Below are 24,470 nucleotides of genomic sequence, written 5' to 3'. Positions count from 1 at the left end.
GTACCTTCCATTTGAGGGTTGAAAGGTTCTGTGTGTTTATTTGTATGTGTCAGGGGTAGGGGCAGGTCTTGGAGCCACATCTTCCTGATTTGAATGCCTTTTTTCTGCCCATTGCCTTTTTTTCCATCCACAAAGTCTATTTGTGAATATCACATGCTGTTGTTGATGATCTTAACCTTTCTAAATTAAAGTCTTTCTCTGGCCTCACTTGAGGAGGTGGCAAGACCAGAGTGAGGTTGGGGAAAGAACTCATCCTATTTTAATTGTTTTTCAATTTAATTATTCTTGATAACAGGCCATTAAGCTCAATTTTTTCCTATTGTTTCTGTTCTCTAACTTTGGCAACCTGGGTGAAAGTCCTTTTGCCCCATTCTGTCCCCAAGGTACCGTTGGCCAATAGCATCAAAGTGGGGCCTGCAAATTGGTTGGGACTCTTTCTTGACATTGATCATTTTTTCATTCCTGGCACTGGTTTGCCATTTCCTTATCTCATTTTTGAGAAATTTCTCTCATGTCCTTCTATTAATTCTGATGAGTGTTGCTGTGCTCCGTCCTTAACATATGACCTTCCTCTTTTAATAAATAAGATTATTGGGATCCCAGCAATGACTAACAGAATCTACTTTTGTTTTATGATCTTCTTGAAAAGGGAAAGACCAGCTACCCAGATTTCCTGCCTACCCTCCCCTGTAAGGAGGACTTATATCATCATGGCTTTTAAATGCTGACAAGACTTCAAAAGTTGTTATCTCTATCTCGTTCAGTCCTCTCCTTTAACAAACTGAGGCACAAAGAGATGTCCATAGTTGCATAGCATAGAACCAGGGAGCAAAAAAGGCCTTTTGACTCTTACCACTAAAATAGTTTGCATTCATTGCAGACTGTTTGCTGTCAGACAGACTTTTATGACTGAAGCAGGAGCGGTTGGTGGTCTGCTGGATCTGAAATAAAATGAGGAGCCCTTGTGCTGTATGCAAGTATAATCAGATGAACTTTATTTTAAATTTCCATTACATTCTGGTTAATTAGAACATGCAAATGAATAATAGCATACAAAGTCAAGCTGGCTCATAGCAAAGCAAAAACTTTTAGAAATTTGTTTACCAAAAAGAGCTTCAGCAGAAGTTCTAGAGACTGCTTAATAAAAGTGATTTTTAAAAAAGCCTTAGCTTTGATTAACTAATGCTCTTGAAGGGCTTATGTCTAGGTGTCTGGGAAGGGCAACCAGTTTTTCCTCAATGGTAGTCATATGCACCAGAGCATGATCCCCCACCCCTCTTCTCTATCCCATTATACAGCGTTGATAAGAATAAGAGTCTGCTGATCTAGATTATTCTCTTGGACATTTTGGTAGACTTTTAACATAAACCACCATTGCAAATTAAGCATTAGTCCAATTGTACTATTCTCCTCAGGGAATGAAATGAATGAATGCAAGATTTTCTTGCTTATTTTCCTGAAATCATCACAGAGCTAATAGCCATTTGCAAGACTGAGTAAATGTAAAGTTTCAGCATCCCAGAATTAGCTGAGGTTACTGGGTGAAAGATACAAATAGCTGGAGAGATTTAGTAGGAATCAATCCTTCTCCATCTATGCTGAGCCACCAAATTCACTGCTCCCTCCACAGCATTTGCCTAGTTGACATGACTCTAAGGGATTTCTAAGGATTGAATTTCTGAGGAGGTGGATGATTCAGGAAACATGAACAAAATGTGAATTTAAAATAGTGAGACAGATTCTAAATACTACACAAACCTATCTTAGTACTTTATAGCCATACTTCATTAACTCTAAGAGCTAAAAAGCTCCTGTGCATGAGACTAGTGTTTGACATCTCTTATCAAATGCACAATAAAGCTGTCTTGTTTTAAAAGGGCTGAGTGGTGTCCTTGCTTCCTCATCTTTAGGTGATTACATTCCTCATAAATGTAGTTTGTTAAGACTTAGCTGTGTCTTTTCACACAGTTAACCTGTGAAATTTGGCAGCCAGTCCTTCTGCAGTAGGTGCTGGAGACTTTTTGGAAGCCCTTCCCCTCTTATAACCCAGAATGCTGTGACCTGTAGGAGGAGTTGTGGTGAGAAATATTCATGGGCAGGAAGCACAAAAAAAGATTTGGATCAAAGTGTGTGTGTGGGGGGTCTTTTTTGGAGGATCTTTCTCTCTTCATTTATAGATTTACTTCCCTGGGCACTGGAAATCTTGTCTGAAATCAAATCAGGTCACAGGCAAATTACTTGGGTTAGGAAATCCCTCTGATTAATGGAGTCTGAGCCATTTGCCATGATAAATGATAACTTTTAGTTTGATGAGCTATTAGAGCTTAATTAGAGTTTAATTAAAGCGAATGCTCTGAACACTTTAGAAGTTGGAATTATTCAAGATCCCTCTAGTCTGTCTACATGCATCTCCAGACTGAGGAGGCAGAATTTGGAAAAGTGTGGTAGAGAGCTCTCTGTGGATGTCAAACACATACCAGCCTTTTTATTCTTGATCTTGCCTTCTTCAATGTGTAATATGCTGGTACCTAAGATAAAATAAGAGCTGGCCTATTTTTGCATCAAGATTTCTTAAGTAAAACATGGAGGAGCTGTTTCCCCCTTCTTCCTTGCAGATCTCCACCTATCGCCTTCTTTGAATCTCTAAATCAAGTTCCCCATACACGTGTCTCAAGGCATCACAATTCAGGGTAGCCATCAGTTTTCGTGAGCCAGGGACCCAGGGGCGACACACTTCTTCCCATGTCAAGGTAGAATTGGGTGGAAGTTCACTGAAAAAATGAAAAGGAGAAAAACTTGAAAAAAAAAAGTTTTACTTTTTAGACAGGCAGATCTTAATCCTCATCAGAGACTAGTAAGAACTAGTGTGGGTCATTCATCCTAGCTTCTTGAAGGAACATGCATACTAAGCTTTACATGGGAAAATCCAGATGTGGAGATAGTGACAGAGGATCATGCAGATTTGGAGGTGGGAGAGTCCTTAGATGCCAGGTAGTCTGATTTTTGATTGAGGCTCGTATGTTATGAGGGAAGGTCTTTGCCAACTTCACATGCTAGAGAAATAAGAATTACTTACAATAACAGCTACTATTACCACTTTCTATTACAATTACTATTTCCTACTACATATGACTACTTACTATTTGCTACTACCTACTAGTAGTGCTTACTACTATTACTACTACTATTAACTGCTACTTATTATTACTACTACTTACTATTACCAATACTAGTTGTATTTATTGTTACTTACTACAACCACAAATTACTAGTATTTATTCTATTTACTACTTATTATTAATACTACTAGTACCTACTATTACTATTACTAGTATCTAACTACTACTTAGTATTACTACTTTTAAGTACTAGCAGTATTTAGTTACTACTGTTAGTACTTACTACTTTTGCTAGTACTTATTACTATTGTTGCTAATTCTATTACTATTTGCTACTACTGCTATTACTTACTATTTACTATTACTATTATTAACTACTACTTTCCACTAGTAGTACTTACTTCTACTACTACAACTACTATTTATTGCTATTATTTAATACTACTGCTATTTTGATACTACTTAATGCTACTACTTTTTATTACTACTATTACTACTTATTTACTATTACAACTACTACCACTATTACTACTACATCTGACCTCCTTTATAATCCCTAAGACTAGGGGCTAGGAAAGATATAAAGATTGAATAAGATACAACTTTATATATTCCCTAGGATCTGATACATTTGGTTGAATGAATGAATGGATATTTGTTGAATGAATAAATTAACTAAAACATTTCATTACAAGTTCCACTCATTAACTCTCAAGCCTCAGGAACTACCCTCAAGATTATTTCTGATCTAGAGGCTCTCTTGCTAAAGGATTACATTTAAGGGGAAGCTAGAGCATGGGATCTCTCTATTCACTCCACTCTGTGGGCCCATGCTTCTGTGATATCAATGTTTTTGGTGCCATGAGGTCTTTTTGGACAAGTTTCTTGGAGATTATCTCATAGTGAGAGCATTGACATTTCTGGATCTCTATTAGATGACACAAGAATATATTCCTAATTTTACTTTGTGTTTGTATAGCATTTTGCATAATCATAGTTTTCAAGTGCTTATGTCTTCAAATAAAAATCTAGGCTGGAAGGAGTCTTAAAGCTCATCTAGTCTATTTTATAAATGAAGAAACTAAAGACCCTGGAGGTTAAATGATTTGTAGTCTCAAATGCAAACTCCTCTGTTATTTAAAAGCTATTTTAACATGGACTCTTCTTAGTTTCCAGTCTTCTTCCACTCTTCTTTTCTCTATGACTCTATGGTCTAACTATGTTGCAATTCCACAAAGATAAAGCTCTCCCATCTCTGTGTCTACACTGGCTATCTCTCATGTCTAGAGCTATTGTAGTCTTCTTGCCTGGCTGATCACCGACTGATCAAGGTCATACAGTAAGTATCAGAAAGGTTTAAGTGATTTGACAGCTTACTTGTGGAATGGAGCCAATGGTCAAATGCAGGTCTTTCACCTCTTGGCCAAATCACCCTGCTTTTGGACTTGGTTTTATTCCTTCAGCATTCTGGGTCTCAGACTATTTAAAGACTTTTATTACCAGTAAAAGAAGAGGGTTGATCAGTGAATCTTTTTGTTCCCTTTTACAACTAATAATTCTGTGATACTACAATTCTATAAAATCATATACTGACTTTCCTGAGTTATGGATGTTAGTCAGGGAGGCTGTTGAGAAGTTCTGCCTTTTCTTCATTGTCCTGTCTACCCTCAGTAGAGAGCCTATCCTTTCTTTGATATTCTTCTTCCTCTCTTTCTCTCTCCTCCATGGTAGGAGCTCCTCTTTGCTATGTTCCTTGTGACATCTGGATCAGGGGTAGGAGTGGGGATGGCTCAAGGCAATCTCTGAGGAAGAGTGGGATATGGCATTCCCAACATGGTTACCTGCAGTCTCTTCCCCCCCTCCCCTCTTTCTCTTGGCAGGTCTTTCCAATATCTGGCATGTTGGGGATCAGTCACTAAAGGAGGAAGTTTGGCTTCCTTGCCCTTAGAGGCATAAAAAGCCCAAATGGTTGGGAACTAGAGTAGGAGGATGTACCTGAGTTCCTACTGCAGGTGAGAAAAAGCTTTTCTATATTGCTGACTTACTTGATTGGTTTCCATGGTGACTGTTGATACAGGGAGGAATAACATCTGATATCCTTTTCACTTTAGAAATCTATTCTTTTCATTTCCTTTGATGAGTAAAGTTGGTTTTATTACTACTTTAACCCTTGAACCTGGATTACTGGACTTCCCTACCTAATGTAGGGCCCAGAATATTTCATCTTTTATCTCCCCACTCCAAAAATCATCCTTTTTGCCCCTGTCTTTACATGTCTATTCCCAGACTCAGATTCAGAGCACTAAATACTATTATGTTCACATGCCATGCTTTTGCATTCATCTGCCTAGGACATGACTTATTACATTTTATCAAATCACTAAATGTTGGCTTCTGAAGAACTGATATTCAACTAAAGAAAGGACCTGCTCAGCAGAATGGATAACCTAGGCTGATAGTGACCAGAGGGGCAAAAGTAGCAGTTTAAAAAAGTTATCATATTCAAATCTGACAAAAGCTCCAAGTTGCTTCACTGTTACTGAAATTTTTAATTCTAGAGGGAGTTTGATGTAAGATCTGCCTAATATGTAACACATTTTTAGATACCTAAAAGTTAATAATGAGTTGGAAATGTTGATGTATGGGCTATTGTGAAGACCGTGTATTTTTAAAATCAGCAGGAGTCTGGAGTTCAGGTTAGGGGAAAATCGTCAGTCTTTATTCTCAGTGAAGAAGGATCGGAGGTGGAAGAGAATCGGCGATAGCAATGTGTGCAGCTGAGTCAAGAAGCTAGCTGGATCAGCAGCCACACGACCAGCTGCTAGGAATATGGAACCCAGGCTCAATCTCTCCCAGCTTCTCTTCCTGTCTCTCTCTCTCTGCCTCCACCCACCAAAATCGTCATTTCCTCTATAACACATCAGGACTTGCACGGAGAGTGGGCAGGGACCATTCTTTATCCCATCATGTATATTAATAGAGTATAGTCCAATTACTATTTAGCCTCATGTACTTGGGACCTCAGTGCATCAACTCAAACCTCAGCCCATTACAGGCTATGAATACTCCTGAGTAAAAACTGACCTTGTATGTTTTAGGATACATTTATATTCTAAAACAGTCCTGCCTGAATATGTGGTTTATGTTAATAATTAGAAGCACCTGTTATGAGAATAGGAGGCTTATTTGTCTCTATTCAAAAAGAACAAAGTACTAAACCAAAACAAAATTAATAGTTTTATATTATAATTAATATTTCTTTTTATTATATAATTATATTTATTACATTTATTTATATCATCCAATTAATATATTGTGGTTGGGTCTGTACCAAGTTGTGTATATATAATTGAAAAGTTTTAAAAAATTAATCAGGTGACTTGTTCAGTCATTTCTGACTCTTTGTAATCCCATAGATCATAACATGTCAATAGTATTCATGGAGTTTTGTTGTGCAAAAATAATAAGACTTCCTCCTCTAAGCTTATTTTCAGATGAGCAACTGACTTGCTTAGGTTCACATAGTCAGTAAGTGTCTGAGTTCATATTGAAAGTCAGATCTTCACAATTCCAGGCCCAGAACTTTATTCATTGAGGCAGCCAGCTGCCTTCGTGGTTAACTTTGCTATTTAACAGTAGTTGGATAGCACATTGAATAGAATACTAGGCCTGGAGTCAGGAAGACTTGAATTCAAATTCAGTCTTAAAAACTTTGTAACTGACTTTGAGTCATTTAACTTCCATTTCTCTCAGTATCTTCAACTGTAAAATGGGGAAATAATAATTACTACTATTTCATAGAGTTGTTGTGAGGGTCAAATGAGATACTTGAAATCATTTAGCATGATGCTTGGCTCACAGTAGGCATTTAAAAATGCTTGTTTCTGTCCTCCCTGTTGTTGTTTATAGGATGACTACTATCTCACAGAATTGGAATTGTGAATCCCTACTGGATCGCTCAATGAAAGAAACATAATTTAACCTTACATTTGTTTGTAAATTGATTGACTGTTTTACCCAACTGATTAAATAGACCATTTATTTGGGTATTGTTATAGATATTGCCTATTTTAGGACAAATTTTAGCCAAATATGAAGTAAAGTGGGAAATCTGGTTGATTAGCAAGTTTCTTTACTTAGTGTAGATAGTCAATTCAGGTTGTTCAGTGTCTAATCTGAATTGAATTGATTATTTTAGCCTGTTACTATGCTAAGCCACCTGTAATTATAACAGGGCTAGGATCTCTCCACATCTCTTCTCTTCCATTCATATATGGATTAAAATGGACTTAATCAGAGGCTAGAATAATCCAAATATATATGAATTATACCTAAGCCAGTGTTTTATGCTTTAAGTTCAAGTCCAAGAAGAAATGATAGGCCAGAAGATGAGTTCCTGGTTAGGAGAATCCTTAACAGCTATGGAAACTTAGTTTATGGAAGTGTGGATCTTGATGGTGGATGTTAAATTGGAGGATCTTAGGAAAAATGAAGGGAATAAAGGTATGAATAAGTTTCTAGTCTATAAAGATGGTCATAAAATCAGAATTCAGAGGAACCTTAGAGGTCATCTAATTGAACAACTTCATTTTAAAGAGAAAACAACAATAAACAAGAATAACAAATACTGTTACTACTACTACTACTACTACTACTACTACTACTACCACTTCCACGAGTATCACCAACAGTACCACTACTACCACTATTATTGTTATCTACTTGGCACCCAGATAGAGTACAGGACTCCAAAAAAGGCTTGAGTTCCCATCCTGCTTCAGAAACTTACATGTATGATCCTGAGCAAGTCATTTGTATTGGCTCACTATGATCATCTGTAAAATGGGGATAATAATTGTACCTATTCCCGAAGGTTGTTATGGGGATAAATTGAGATAATATCTGTAAAAATTCTCTAAATTTTGAAATTCTATATCAGTGTTAGTTGCTGTTGCTGAAGTCAATAGATCCTGGATTTAAATCTTACTTTTCACTAATGCTGGCTACATGACTCTGAGGAAATCAATTTTTCCTTAAGCTCCCAGGGCAATTTCCTAAGACAAAAAGTTCTGAAATCCTAAGGTAGTTGCCAATCTATATGAATGATGGGAGATTCCTTACTGAGTGTTTCCTACAGAAAAGATCAGAGGTCCAGTGTCCCCTTCCCCTAATGAATGTATTGATTATTCATACATACTAAATGAGTATGTGTATGTACTATATTTATTCATATGTATTTATATACTTTTTTTTTGCACAAGTGGAGCAAGACATGTATGCATAAAAAGAGAAGAAAGGCAATTATTCCATCCTCCCTTTCCCCATTGGTAAATAAAGTAACTTTGGAATAATCTCATTTGCCTGGGAATAGATGTTGTGATAAATGATTCCAAGTAATGTGCTGAGCCATCAGCCTCCAATAGCCATTTATCATCTTGAATACATGCAGGCAAATGAGATTATTATTACAATAAACTGCAACTACCTATGGTTTGTCCTCTGTGTGTCTAATTCTCAGCCTCTGATCTGCCCAGGAAACTTAATATGAAAAATCAAAATAAGATCCAGGACATTGTCTTCACAATAACTCATCGAATGTAATCTTTCTTCTTTTTTTTGTTAAAGGAAATTGTCTTGAAGTTAAGTTGCTGCCATGCTTTCTGAAAAATAGAAACTTAAAAGCTGAAAGTTACAGTTCATCTGATATAAGAGAAGATGGTAGGAAGAGTTGTGTAATAGTGAAGATGGAATATAGGATGAAGAATGAGAAATGGCATCTCTCCTCTCCATTCTTGGTCAAATTTTATATTCTTGAGCCACTGAATTCCCAGACTCTCTGTCATTTAGTAGCTTGGTACCTAGCTCTTTTTACAATTCTGTATTACTAAAAGGTGGCTAATTCCTTGTACATTTGGTCTTTGTGCTCTAAAATTAGAGCAAGTTAATAAAGGAAGCTGCCTGTGACCTATTTTGTAATTTTTACCCTATGTGTACACACACACACACACACATACACACACAAAGAGAGAGAGAGAGAGAGAGAGAGAGAGAGAGAGAGAGAGAGAAACAGAGAGAGAGGCAGAGACAGAGAGTAATTTTCTGTCATGTCTGACTCTTTGTGATCCTTTTGGGGAATTTTCTTAGCAAAGATCCTGGAATAGTTTGCCATTTTCTTCTCCAGTTCATTTCACAGATGAGGAAACTGAGACAAATAGGGTTAAGTGATTTGCCCAAGGTCACAAAGCTAGAAAGTATCTGAGGCCAGATTTGATTTTAAGTTTTCCTGATCCCCTGTCCTGGAATCCTGAGTTACTAAAATAGTGCAGACATCCTCATGCTAGACCTCTGTAACACCAAGGTCCCTTGTTGTTCCTCCATTTGAGTTGACCTGTGTTAATTAGGGCATATTAAGATGAGATGGGTCCTCTCTCTTCATTGAAAATGCCACTTGTTTGAATGTCCTAAGTAATGAATGATACTGGACATGGCTTATTCCTACCAAGTTCTGACCATCTTTAAACCACAAAGCTTCATATATCTGGAATTGGTTATAACATGGACACAGTTCTTTACAAGAATCTCAGTATCCTAAGACCCATCCTTCATAACTGTTTTGTCAATTAAGGACATATTTCATAGTGGAGCTGGGGCCAGAGCATAGATCAAATCACTTATTTTGCCACTATATGGCTCCTCCCTTCTTTATCCTTCCCCTCTTTGAAGGTAATAGATCTCAAGGAAGGGGGAAGAGGGATACTAAAATTAAATTCCTGTAAAGTCTCATTTAGATTAAAGCCTCAAGTCTTCATGATGGAGAATCTTTACAAGATAGAACAAAATTGATTCAGGGGCCCTGTGTTCACTCTTCCCCCACTCCCTATTGCACACCTATACATTAAGTCCCTTTGTATTTGTTGGCATGTTATTCACCCATAGACAAAAACGTAGGTTTATGCTCACACAACATATGTCTGGCAGAGAAAGACTCAAGGGAACAAATTTTTTCTAGATATAATGACCAGAGGATTGGGGAGTCTTGATCAAAAAGTTTGAGGGAAAAAATGGACACAGCAGCAGAGGAGCTGTTTGAAAAAAAAAGAAAAGTGTTGTTTGCCTTTACCCGAGACATTCCTGTAGTTGATTAGTGTGGGGAGGTGTGAGAATAGGTGATTGAGGCTGATGTCTCTGACTGAAGCACAGTGGTCTGTTCTGACCTCTCTATTGAGCTAAGCATGATTTCTAATTTAATTCATTTTCCTGTGACTTGTATGTTAGTGCTCAATAGCTGAATATTTTTTGCTTGTTAGTTTAAAAAAAAGCCTCAAGGTTTTTTTCCTTCTTCTTATTGCATTAATAAGAAGTAGCAAACTCCCCAAAGTGACTAGTTTCCTCTCTGATATTGGACATCTTAGTGTACATAAAGTTAGAGCTAGAAGGGACTTGAAAGCTCATCTAGTCTAATAATGTCAAACTCCTAAAGAAACAGGAGTCATTAAATTATTCTGAGAAGCATATTGACTGAGCAAACCACATGTTGACATTATCTATGTTTTTATTTATTTTGTTAAATAATTCCCAATCACATTTTGATATGCTTCTAGTAATACCTAGAAGTGTTGCAGTTGATCTCTTTGATGGTCCAGTTTTATCTTTTTAAGAGGAGGGAACTGTGACTGAGAAAACTTTTATATGACTTGCCTAAGATCTCACAAGGAGTAAGCATGGGTTAGGGAACATCGGGTGCGACATTTAAGAGATACAGAAATATCAGTATTAAAATGGTGAAACATAAGGATTTAAAGGAGCTTGGAAGTAATAGCCACAGAAAAAACTCAGCAGAGAATGCTTTCTACAAAGTAGGCTGGCCAAATTCCCAGTTAACAAGTCACAAGGCAATTTCTAAGGCTAGATGAGTCCTACAACTCTTTCCCCAGTCCTTATATGATCACATAGAGCTCTACTATCTTGCTACTGGACTTAGATGTCTCTGGAAGAGAGAGGCTGAAGACTTTGTATAACTGCCTCACTTAAATCCAATTCACTTTGCAAGTTAAAGGAAAGGAAAAAGAGGGGAGGAGCCATATGGTGGCAAAATAAGTGATTTAGTCTATGCTCTGTTTCCAGCTCCACCATGAAATAAGCCTTTAATTAATATATATGGAGATTGGTTCTTGGGCCATTAAGATTCTTGTAAAGAACCCCATCTGTGGTAGAACTGATTCCAGATGGAGCTTTGTGGTTTAAGGATGGTCAGAACTTGGTTTCTGACAAGCCATGGCCAGTATTATGCATTACTTAGGTCATTAAAACAAGTGACATTTGCAGTGAAGAGTGATTGCAAACTGTGATGTTACTGGTCCTCTTAGAAAATGAAGGATAAAAACAACAACACCAAGAACATTCAACTCACTGTGGTTGGAGTTGCAGTCAAAAATGCAATTCAATAAACATCTATTATGTACCTACTATGTGCCATGCATTGTTCAAAGCACTGGAGATACAAAAAGAGGTAAAAAAGGAAAAAACAAAACAACAGCAACAAAAAAACCAAACCAAACCAAACCAAACCAAAACAATGTTCCCTGCCGTCATGGAGTTTTTAAAAAATTGGTTCAAATACTACTGAAGGTACATAATAACATACAACCCAGGGGCAAGTCAATCTCTTTGCAACTTTTTCCTTATCTGTAAAAAGCATTGTATCATTTCACAGTTGTGAGACTGATAGATATTTCTTGTACATAAAATGTTTTTTTAAATGTAAAGTACCAGCTTTTCATTCCATTAATTATATAACATGTTCCAAAAGCTGTGACTTGGGTGGCCTAAGGTTATTTAAAGTTACATAGATAATACGTCAAAGGACTGGATTTTAAACTCAGATGTTCTAGTTCCACATTTCATGCTCTTATCATAGCACTTTGAAGATTAAGACAGATTAAACCATTTAAACAAACAAAAATGTTTGTTTTAGGAAGAATTTTTGAAAAACAATTATTAGAGTACTTAAGAAAAATAAGAACTTCTTTTGGGAAGTTGAATGAGTTCCCTGTCCCTGAAAGTCTTCAAATAAAAGAGGATGGTTATCTATCAGGGAAGTTGAAAAATGAGTTTCTGCAATGGATGGGAGGTTAGACTAGATGAACTCTGAATTCTGAAGACTCCCAGGATCTGTGATTATCAATGATTTTGAGGTCAACAATACTGTGGGATCTGAGAGTCATATTAGATCAACTTTGGCATGAAGGTGGACTGAAATGCAGCACCATCAGGTCTCCATAGACCCTGAAGTAGCTTTTGCCTTTCTCAAATGGCTGAGTGATAAAGCTGGCGAGTTTCAGACCTAATTTTCTACTCCTGAACTCAGCATTTCCTTGTGGACAGCTAAGTACAGGAGTAGAATCATAAATGCGATCCAAGAAACAATTCAGGGTGTGCATACAGGGGGTACTTGAAGGAAAGACTTCTTGTTTGCCTCAGTTTCCTCCTTTGTAGAATAAGGATAATAACAGCACCTCCCTCCCTGGATTGTTGCAGGGATCAAATAAGACAATAATTGTGAACCTTGTGTAAAATAGGTACTCAATAAATGTTTGTTTCTATTATTATTATTTATCCCTCTTTGCTGGAATATTATTATCACTAAAGGGAAATAGGGCTCCTTCTTAATTTTTTTTTTTTTTTTTTTTTTTTTTTTTTTTTTTTTTTTTTGCTTAGAGAGGCTTTCCAAATTTGAGTTTCTGCTATTAGGATGAGTTGAGACCTGAGGAAATTTAAAGTAGTTAGAAAGGGGAATCAATAATGCTTTTATTCAATAATACTTTTTAGGAGGGCTCAACTTATGATTTCATTGGTATAGGGAGTTACTGGTAAGGAATTAGATGAGCTAGTTCAGATGACACATTCTCTTTGACTTTGGTAGATATCTACAGAAAAATTAAATGACTTGTCCTGGGTTATAGAACCTAGATGTCTCAATGGCAGAACCCAAGTCATTTCTTCTTGATTCTGAGACCAGCTCTCTACCTTTACCTTCCTGAATGGCTCTGCTTTGCCATCTGGAAAATAAGAAGTTTACATACTTACTAAGGGAATTTTACAGGATTAAGAACTTGTCTGGTCCATTCCCATTATTTTGTAGGATAGGAAACTAAGACTCACAGGGACAATAACCCGGTAGTAAATGACAGATCTGGCCTTGAAATCCTGTCCTATATGACCCACCATCCTATTTCTCTTTACCTCTTCTATGCTATAGGAAAGGGAAGAAAGAGAAACAGAGAAAGTGACCCCGATGTCAGGTGATCCTACCGAAACATTTTCCTGGTTGGTTTCATTACTCCAGGTCCATCAAGGTGTATCCAGATATTGTACAGTGTTTCATTCAGGGGGTTGGTGAATTCTACTGTAACAACCATGTCTGAACCAACCACTTTTTGTCCTCGAACCTAAGAAGCAAAGGGAAAAAAAATGCAACTTAGTATCATACAAAATCTCTTTACTTTTTTTTCATTTTAAAGATTTGGTACAACTACTTTTGATCAAAATAATCTTAAGACAGAGAGAATAATTTGTAACTTTAACTGAGGAATGCACATCAAAAATTCAGAAAAATATTATTTAGTATGATTCTCCTTTTCTAGAAAAATGCCTATACACCTAATTAGAGTGAGGGATAATTGCTAGGACACTAGCCCTACATTATCAGCAGGAGGTAGAAATACATTCACTGAGGTTTCAGGTTTCAATGGTGAGAGCTACCAGGTGAATCCTTTTCCTAGGAAGATTCTCAGATTTCCTGCCGGGTAACCTGTATTTAAGAGTTTCTTTGGCAGAACATAGCTGGGCCAGGTGCTGAATACCAGAAGTGTAAGACAGTTTCCACACAGCTTTGCACCTGCCTGGGAAGATTTCAGGACACACTTGAAATCAGCATGGCTGAACAGGAGGATGTCACAGCTGATTTGACCACAAGGAACATAAAACTAAAAATGGGCAAGAAGATGTTTATATTCTGAGTCATGACATTTTAAACCATTAAAAACCCTCCTCTCCCCTTTTCTTTTCCTCTCAATCTGCTCTTCTCTCACCCTTTCTTTTCTTGCTTCCCCATTTCCTTTCTCCTCTCTCCTTTCTTTCCCTTCCCTTTATTTCTTTCTCTACGCCACCCCCTTCTTTCTCTCTTTTCTTCTACCTCCTATTCATCATAACACTTTGCTGTTGTTGAGATTAGAAATTAGTGTCTAAAGAGCTAATGCCACTAGAGTTTCAAATTCTTTTTTTAAAAACAATAATTAATCTTTTGGGCTGGGCCCTATGATCTAAAAAAACTATTTTTGATACCCTGTCCTCTATCCCCCTTCCCTTTCAGGTACACTGCTAGATTGTTTTAGCCTTACATAGAAAATTTAATGGTACAAAGTCACACTCTTTTGTTCCATATTTGGGTTGTACAGTCTGTTTTTGGACCTCTGTTTGAAGCCTTTCAAGTTTAGTAGAATCTGTCTGTGCTTTGCTTTCAATGGGTTAGCCTGAGAGACCCCAGGGTCACTGTCACATCACGATGAAGCATATGAGTAGGACTTTTATGTGGAGAGAGATGTTGTAATTAACCTTAAAAATAAAAACTAATTTTGAAAAGTCAGGCCAAGTTCAGGAACATCATCTTTGGTTATTATGTTTTCCCCTCTTTTATCATAGAAGAAAAATCAGTTTAATATTTAGATATTGTGCTTTGAATTTAGCCATGGGGATGGGTACAATAAAGAGACTTATCAAAGTATATAGTCTTTATGAAGCACTGAAAACATCAAATTATTTCCATACCAATTGGAGCAAAAATGCTGATTTTTTTTTATTTTATGTGTTCTACAGTTTTCTACTAATTTGCCATCAATCCTCCTGCTGGGCTAAGCATTCCCAAACAATCTATTTACATTTCTAAATTCTTGCCCTCTTAAAACATTGAATGAAAGAACTCTTTGCCTTATCCAATGAAGGTTGTATGAAGAAAAGTCTTTTACATGAATCTGCATTAAAAATCAATGCAGTTACTCTAATGTTTCCAAATGATCATGTACAGTGACATCACTATGAATTTTCATATTTGTGAAGTCACTGTTTTTGAATTTTTTCAATATTATAGTTTTTAATGTTTCCCCTTTAAAAAAGAAACATTCGGCACCTTTCCAGTTTAACTATAATTCACCAATATTCACATATTGATTTCTTGGCTATGACATTTAATTTGTCTAGTTGAACCAAGGTCAATGTTTTCTTTCAATAGAAGACCTCAATAATTTGATGCCTTGAAAAGTCCCTGTTGTGACTGTAGCCTTTTCTAAAGAAAATTCTTTCCAGAAATTCCTTTCATTAATTCATGCCATAAAAAGCAACTTTTACTGTAGAGGGGAGCTGAAAGTGAGAACTTAGTTAAAAGAAAAATATTTGGAGAAAAAATGAGTAATCTTAGTTGTATATAGTATTTTATGTCATTAATGGGGGGAGGATAGATATAATAATTTTTTAAAATTTTGATTGAAATCAGTCAAGATTTGTACTATATATATAATATATAGATAGATAGATAGATAGAATGTATATACATACCTTTCCCACTGCTAATTAATTATGATCCTACCACCTTCTTTTTTTTTTCTCAACCTATGATTGTAATCAATTATAACTACTTACTTGCTGAGAAAATATAACCAGGGATTTCATGTATAGTCTGACAGTGGAAGAGCAAAGATATTAGCATTTATTTACAAGGAAGATTACATTTATTCCCTGGAAAATACTGAAGGATTGCTTTCTTTGTTTATTATCAGGTAAGGTCAATGATCAAGAGCTGAACTTCAGTTAAATTCTCAAAGAAACAGAACTGAATTCTTCCTACTAATCTTTTTACTAAATAGAGAAAGAAACAGATTCCCATGTGATACATCAAAGTAAGTTGCCAAGCACCCTGTGAGTGTTCAATATATATTAATTGATGATAATGGCATTTTTCTTTCATTTAGGGCAAAGGAGACTATCATTCATTAAAATGGTGTCAGAGAAAACAATGCCCTGAACTTGCTGGGATATGGCAGAAAACAATGATTTGGGACTTATTCATAATTTTTTCCATGCTTTTTGAAAGTCTTTTATAATGAATTCGATGGCACTGAATCCATTGAAATAATATATGTTATATCTAGGGAACAGTTCAGTTACCAGTGGCATCCTACTTTTTTTCTTTCTCTAGTCTAAAGTATATTGTTCTATCAAAAAAAGTGGAAGTGAAATGTGCATTCTATAATAGATGGGATCGCTCATAAACCGAAGTCATACTACAAATATGCATTCAGGGGGTGAGTTGTTTATAATCATAGTAAATTTTCTTGTGGACAAAATATCCATGATACACCAGATGTGCATGGAATGGAAAGCCTGCCAAATGGTTGATGAGTTATTCCTCCTAAACAGTACCCATGTGGATAAGAGGTACTATGTAGAGGAGACACTCTAAATTGGATCAGGCTTCAAAATTCAGCAGTCTATTCATATGGAAACTTTAGAAGGCGAAGAACAATGCTTTCTTTAATCATCTCAAAACATTTAGTCCAGTGTTCTTAGCAATATAAATTTAAAGGTAGAAGGGACAATAGCTTCAGAGATCATTTAAGTCCATTCTCCCTCATTTTATAGATCAGGAAAACCTGAGGCTCAGAGAAGTTTCTTGTCTATGGTCACACACCTAGTAGGTATGCAAGGAAGGATTCAAATCTAGAACTTGCTGATTTCCTTTTTTTTTCCCATCTCTTTGCCTCTGTGGGGAGGAAGTAAGCAAAGAGGTGGAAGGAAATACTATCAAACATTATTTACTATTGGGGACTGGGATGAATCTGAGGAACCACACAACAACAACAAATTAGACATTTGGATATGAAAGGAAATCACCAAAAACTTTACATATATAGTGCCATACTTATAATAAACCAAATATAAAATGAAGAAGGACTGGACCACAGAACCTTTAAGGTCCATTTCAATTTCAAATGTGTGATATTAAGAGTCTACAAAAGCGTATGATGACCTGCTATCAGTGACTAGATTTAAAAGAAAGGAAAAGAAAAATTCTGACATTTTCTCAAAGGCTAGTAGTCACATGGGTCAGGGGCTGCCAACCTTTTTAGTCCAGCTTAATTGATTAGTCTTTGAGGAGTTAAGTAATGCACATGTGGCTGTTGCTGTATAGATGGCATAGATAAGGAAAGGGGAAGAAGAAAAAGGAAAGAAGAGAAAGGGGAGAAAAAGGAAGTAAGTGGCCACAGGGACAGAAGGTAAACAGAGTTAACCGAGAGAGAGAGAGAGAGAAAGAGAGAGAGAGAGAGAGAAACACAGGAGTCAGACAGAGACATAGATAAATATATATGTATGTGTATATATCAAATGTATAAAAAATGGTTTGCAAGAAGCTTTTGGGATAAGAATTCACGATTTGACAAAAACTGCTGGGAAAATTGGAAACTAGTATGGCAGAAGCTAGGCATTGACCCACATTTAACACCGTATACCAAGATAAGGTCAAAATAAGTTCATGATTTAGGCATAAAGAATGATATTATAAATAAATTAGAAGAACATAGGATAATTTACCTCTCAGACCTGTGGAGGAAGAAGGAATTTGTAACCAAAGAAGAACTAGAGATCATTACTGATCACAAAATAGATAATTTTGATTATATTAAATTAAAAAGTTTTTGTATAAACAAAAATAATACAGACAAGATTAGAAGGGAAGCAATAAATTGGGAAAACATTTTTACATTCAAAGGTTCTGATAAAGACCTCATTTCCAAAATATATAGAGAATTGACTCTAATTTATAAGAAATCAAGCCATTCTCCAATTGATAAATGGTCAATGATATGAACAGACAATTTTCAGAAAAAGAAATTGAAACTATTTTTAGTCATATGAAAAGGTGCTTCAAGTCATTATTAATCAGAGAAATGCACATTAGGACAACTCTGAGATATCACTACATACCTCTCAAATTGACTAAGATGACAGGAAAAGAAAATGATGAATGTTGGAGGGGATGTGGGAAAACTGGGACACTGAAACATTGTTGGTGGATTGTGAATGGATACAACTATTCTGGAGAGCAATTTGGAACTATACTCAAAAAGCTATCAAATTGCATATACTGTTTGATCCAGCAGTGTTTCTACTGGCTTATATCCCAAAGAGATCTTAAAGGAGGGAAAGGGACCCACATGTGCAAAAATGTTTGTGGCAGCCCTTTTTGTAGTAGCTAGAAACTGGAAAGTGAGTGAATGACCATCAATTGGAAAATTATTGAATAAATTATGGTATATGAATGTTATGGAATACTATTGTTCTGTAAGAAATGACCAGCAGCATGATTTCAGAGAGGTCTGGAGAGACTTACATGAACTGATGCTAAGTGAAATGAGCAGAACCAGGAAATCATAATACACAAAAAGACAAAAATGTTGATCAATTCTGATGGACATGGCTCTCTTCAACAATGAGTTGATTCAAAGCAATACCAATTGTCCAGTAATGTAGAGAGCCCTCTACACCCAGAGAGAGGACTATGGGAACTGAATGTGGACCACAACATAGTATTTTCACTCTTTCTATTATTGTTTGCTTGCATTTTTGTTTTCCTTCTCAGGTTTTTTTTCTCTTTCTAGATCCATTTTTTTCTTGTGCAGCAAGATAACTGTGTAGATATGTATACATATATTGTGTTTAACATATAATTTAACATATTTAACATGTATTGTACTACCTGCCATCTGGGGGAGGGAGTGGGAGGAAGGAGGGGAAAATTTAAAACAGAAGGTTTTGCAAGGGTCAGTGTTGAAAAATTACCCATGCATATTTTTTATAAATAAAAAGATATAATAATAAAAAAAATTAAAAGATACTTTGCAAACTTAAAACTCCAATTCTAGTTTAAATGGTAACTTATTAATATGGTTGTCATTTTTATTATCATTAAAGCTTTCTTCATCTAAAACTTTTGATAATTCTATAATTTAAACACCATTTCCCCCCCAGAAACATGACTATTGCCTGAAGTATTTCTGTCTAGGATCTGGGTGCCAATTGTTAGTTGTGACTGGCTTGAGAAATCTCCTGACACCCATTAGTGTAAAATGCCTGCTGGGTATCTGATGGTACCTTTATCATTGGGCACCCCAATTCCTTTATCAGTTCTGGGCTTTTACTTACAGGTGAGGTGCCACGGGCTATGGCCTTGCGTGTTGCCAAGAGCCCTCCATAGCTTAGCTCTGGGCATTCTCTCTGGCCATCTCTCTTGCAAGGAATGTTCTCCTTCTTCCACTCTAACTACTGACTTCGCTGGCTTCTTTAAAGTCCCAATAAAAATCCTGCCTTTTATAGGAAACCTTCCCCAAAACTTTCATTAATTATTTCCTATTCTTCTTGTATATAACTTGTTATATATATATATGTTTTCATGCTCTCTCCCATTAAGCTCTTCAAAGGCAGGGGCTATCTTTTGCCTCATTTTGTAACCCCATCACTAAGCACAGTGCCTAGCACAACACTAGCTTAACCAGTATTAATTGATCAATGAATTGAACTGATCATTGAATCAGTCTATAAACCAATGTTGATTGGTTTATATTCTAAGCTAAGGCATATGGGAAAGCAGCTCTTCCCACACACACCCTCTACCACAGCTGCTACTGTCTTCACTGTTCCTAGGAACTATCAATGGTGTTGTGGAGGGTGATGTGAAAAAGCCTCCTCCTACCCCCAAATTTGAGAGAATTGGCCATAACTCTACTTTGTGACTTCTGATAGTAACTGAAATTCACAGATTCTGAAGGCTGAAGCAGAAGATTGGCAAGATTATAAAGGTCTGATACAAATCAGCCTATTTTTTGTACCTTGTTAGGAACTAGAAGTTGACAATAAAAAACTTTGGATAGAGTACAGGAATTTACCTGAGGATGGGGGGGAGTGTATTTAATTTATGTATGCTGTTCCTCTCTCTGATTTATTCTGAATAATTAATTGAGTCAGCTATGTTTCTATAGCCACCATATCTTTAGTTACTTCTCTATAAGTACATTTATAACCAAAGACACATTTATATCTCCAGCTATAGCTACATATTTATATCTGGAGAAATGTCTGTATGACTATATATAGGGCTGTTTATTTCTTTCAAAGAACAAGAAGATTCTGGCTCAGGTTTTACAGCAATAAGGAACACACACACAGGGCTCACTTGTTATTGACACCCAGTTGGTGTCAATGAATGCCCAACTTCTCAAAGAACTAGGACATGCATTAGTCTGGTCCTTCTTTGGAATTGCTGGAACTGACCTTGAGGTTCACTGTAGGAATATGCAGTACAGTTGATTTCTGCATGGCCAGAACCTTGCTGGTCTCATTGATCCGAGCAGAGACGAAGAAATGGAGCGAGGCTTGTTCCAGCAGCTGGCCCATGTACTCGCCAGCTTTGATTTGCACCTCCTCATTTGTAACTGGTCAGGAAGAAAAACGAACACGTGAAAGAGTGAATCCAAAAATCTTGCTGCTTTATCAACTTCATCTAGCTTTCCAATAACAATGTTACAGATTGGGACTGCAACAGAGTCCAGACTAAAAGAAGAGAAAGTCAAGTGAGAGCAGTGTGCATTTGTGGTGGCAAACCTCAGCAAAATTACTAAAGGATGATAACTTGTAAAGGCTCACTGGATTGTATCAAATGACAAAACAATGCAATTATTCTTTCCCCCAAAAAAGGATGGCCTTCTTCTGGCCATCTTCAGTGAGGAGGGCTTTTAATACATAGTGCTTTGCACATAGAAGGCACTTAATATAAGGAAGATAGGTAGAAAGAGAAAGAATGGAAAGAAGAGAGAGAAAGAAAGGAATAAGAAAAGAAAGAAGAAAGAGAATGAAGAGGGAATAAAAGAGGGAAGGAAGAGAAAAAGAATGAAAAAAGAAAAGAAGGTGAGGGAAGGAGGGAAGGAAGAAATCAAAACAAAGAAAGAAAGGAAGGAATAAGAGAAAGAAAGAAAAAAGAGAAAGGAAAGAAGAAAGGAAGGGAAAGAATTTATTAAACTCTGATCTTGGTCCAGGCAACTTTTTTGTTAACTTGCTGGACTGAAAATGGTTTTAACTAGGATTGCTATTAAGTGGACTTCAGACATCTTCCATCCAGACATAGTGTGGAATATTGGGGTATAAAGGAAAACAAGAGGAATCCTAGGTTGGTAAAACTCTCTAGGAATCAAAAATATCTTATAAAGACCAGAGCTGTGGCTAAATTTGGCCTCTATAAAATAATAAGATAGGGAAAGATCACCTACCTACTGAGAACTGAGTGTTTTTATGTTGAGCCCAGTTTTTCCTTTCACAGAAGAAATAATTTTATAAACTGAATCCTAGGAAATTCATGATAATTTCCTATGCATGGATAGTATAATATTTAATCAGTTCCCAATGTTTTGAGGAATTCATGATAAGCCATTGGGAGGGAGATCATCCTTCAAATTAAAGCATGCAGGTGACTGCTTATTTTACTTGTCTAATAATAAGCATCTGAACTGTATTCTGTTGGATTAGTTTTTATTCTCTTTCTCACTTTCTTTCCCATTTTTAGGTCCCAAGCTCCTAGGGAAAATTAAGTAAGGAGGATTCCTAGCTATTCATGCCTGTAAAAACACTCCTGTGGAGAATCTACTCTGTGTTTCAGTATATAAGGCTGCAAAGCCTTTATCCTGTCAGTGCTGAGTTGTTCAGGCCAGATTTTGACCTATGGCAACCCTGCAGGCAGAGTACAAGAAGGCAATTGATTTACTCATTCTTCCCCAATCATTTCTCTGTTCATCTCCCTCCTTTTTCCACAGATTTTTCACTGTGCTCCTCAATGAAAATTATTGAAGGAAAGAAATCCTCTGACTGGAAGTTTGGACTCTAGCAAATCATTCATTTTAGCTGTATTGAGCAGCAACTGATAATTGGGTAATGACTCTGGGATTCTGAATTGTAGGAAGGTCCAAGGACAAACCTTTTAGTAAAATGACCAGTGGAAGTAGGAGATGGGTGGAGGAGAAAAATAAGGAAGAGCTCATGCATGAGCATGAGATTCCCTAGGCGAGATGTCACAAGCCCTTTTTAGGGCAGGGGAAAGGGCAAACCCAGAAGATGAGCCAAAGAAAACAAGAAAATGAGCCAAAGAAAACAACAGCTGACTCTAGAAGGACTATAGAAGACTTCTGTCTTGGAAGAGCAACCCAAACTTGCAGTTTCTTGATTACTGAGTATATACCCCTAGCACTGTCCACATCTTTGGTACTGAACCACCATATAAATGGAGTATATATTATATGTGGATATATATAAATATATATATAATCCACATATAATACATAATAATGATGATGATGATGATGATAGCTATTTTACTATATACTATATATAGTAACTATGTATAATATATATGTGTGTGGATATATATATATATATATATGTAATAGTTACTATTTTTATATTGCTTGCTATATAGCAGACACTGTACTAAGAACTTTACAATTATTAGTTTACTGGATTCTCATTAAATTGATTTGATTAAGTTATTTGATACAACCTGGGGAGTTAAGTGCTATTATTATTCCCATTTTACAGATGAGGAAACTGAGGCAAAGAAAGTTAAATGGCTTGCCCATAGCTAGTAAATGTCTGAGCCTAGATTTGAACTCAGTTTTTCCAGGCCTGGTGCTAAATATCCACCTTTCTTGTTTTACTATATAGTAGTTCTGACTCCATTCCGAATCTCCTAAGGATATTGACTTTCTTCCTGGTGTGGTCTGTAGACCCTGAATTTCCTTCTAGCTCTGACTTTGGCTTGATCATGCTTACATCTAGGTTCCTCTGTCAGTTTTTCCAACTAAGACACCTCCAAAGTCAAGAATGGTGAATGGAGCCTAGATTCCAGTCTCTAATTCAGTCCCTAAACCACTCTCAGAGTTGGCCCATTATCAAGGAAGCTGATAAACCAGACTGCTGGCTGATGAAATGGCAAAATGAAAAGTTCTACAGAAGAGATATTTTGCCCAGGGATAGCTCTAGTCAATAATAATGATAAAAATTTTTCCCCCAATTTTCCTGATGTGGAACTGTTTGGCAACATTTCAAGTTTTGGGGATATACTTGATTTCTTATTATCTTCAATAATCCAGGGGTCAAGATCTTTTTACCCTTTGAGTGGCAGGTGAAGGGTCACCTAAATTGTAGGACTAAAAAACCTGGATTCAGTTTCAGAGCCCAGGAGAACAGTATTCCTGAAATAGCATGTTATATAACTGCTGCATTTTGCTACTGAACAAGAAATTGTTCCAGATAAAGTTTATTAATCATGGCAAGAGAAAGAGTAATAGAACTCCACTGTACTATTGGTAGAGCTGGGTTGCTGCCAATATCATTTACTGTGCCTGGGGAAAGCCAGGGGAGACACAGACCTGAGCTGCCTTGCCTCCTTTCCCCAAAGTAAAGAAAACTAAATATAGCCAAGTTGAAATGATAGCACCTTTGAAGGCACTGGAAGGTTTAAGTTATTCAGATCCTCCAAGCTGATTTCAGCCCACACATTCCCTTTAATCATCAATCTGGAAAGCATGCATTCAATTCTAGTTGGGAAATTTTTATTTCAACAGATTGAGAAATACCTGTCTTTGACCTGATTGTTAAAGTTCTAGTGTGAAGATACCTTTCCCAACCTGTATTGGCATTTTGTACGTAATGTTCTTCAAGTTTTTTTTTTTTAATCAGTGACTGGAATGATGACAGGAATAGCATCTATCAAATTTGGGGGGTGACATTACTCTGGGAGGGAGAGCTAATGTGCTGAATAACAGAATCAGGACATGAGATTTTGACAGGCTAGAGCAATCTGCTGAGTCTAAAGAGATGAGATTTAATAAGGATAAATGTTAAGTCCTATAATTGGAATACAAAATCAACTATATAAGCAGACGATGGGGAAGATGTGGCTAGACAACAGTCTATATGAAAAAAGACAGGTGTTTCTTTCTTTCTTTCTTTTTGTGGGCTGCAAGTTCCATATAAGCCAATGGTGTGATGTAATAGCTCCCAAATTTAATTCAATCTTAGTCTCAGAAGCTCAGTGTGTAGGATAAAGGGGTTGGAAATCCCATTTTACCTGCTCTAATTAGACCATCTAGAGTACTGTTTTTATTTTTGCATGCAGTGGTTAGATAGTGGCAGCTAGGTTGCTAAATGGTTAGTTAGGGCAGTAGATCTGGAGTCAGGAAGACCTGAGTTCAAATC

The 24,470-nt window shown here is 36.5% G+C and overlaps 1 protein-coding gene across 1 annotated transcript in view; it reads right to left on the bottom strand.

Moving 5' to 3' along the window:
• Positions 1-965: 965 nt before the first annotated feature.
• Positions 966-24,470, bottom strand: part of F13A1 (coagulation factor XIII A chain) — a 192,435-nt gene continuing 168,930 nt past the window's right edge. Inside the window, exons 13-15 of the mRNA XM_003760207.4 lie at positions 20,499-20,659; positions 13,431-13,567; positions 966-2,771 (exon numbers count right to left, since the gene is read on the bottom strand). Of these exons, the coding sequence (XP_003760255.1) occupies positions 2,624-2,771; positions 13,431-13,567; positions 20,499-20,659 (446 nt within the window). The 3' untranslated portion in view covers positions 966-2,623. The remainder of the gene's footprint in view (positions 2,772-13,430; positions 13,568-20,498; positions 20,660-24,470) is intronic.

Source organism: Sarcophilus harrisii, chromosome 1 (assembly GCF_902635505.1).
Source record: "Sarcophilus harrisii chromosome 1, mSarHar1.11, whole genome shotgun sequence".
Taxonomy (NCBI): Eukaryota; Metazoa; Chordata; class Mammalia; order Dasyuromorphia; family Dasyuridae; genus Sarcophilus; species Sarcophilus harrisii.
The sequence above is the reverse complement of the archived record's forward strand: the minus strand, read 5'-3'. Positions and strand labels throughout refer to the sequence as shown.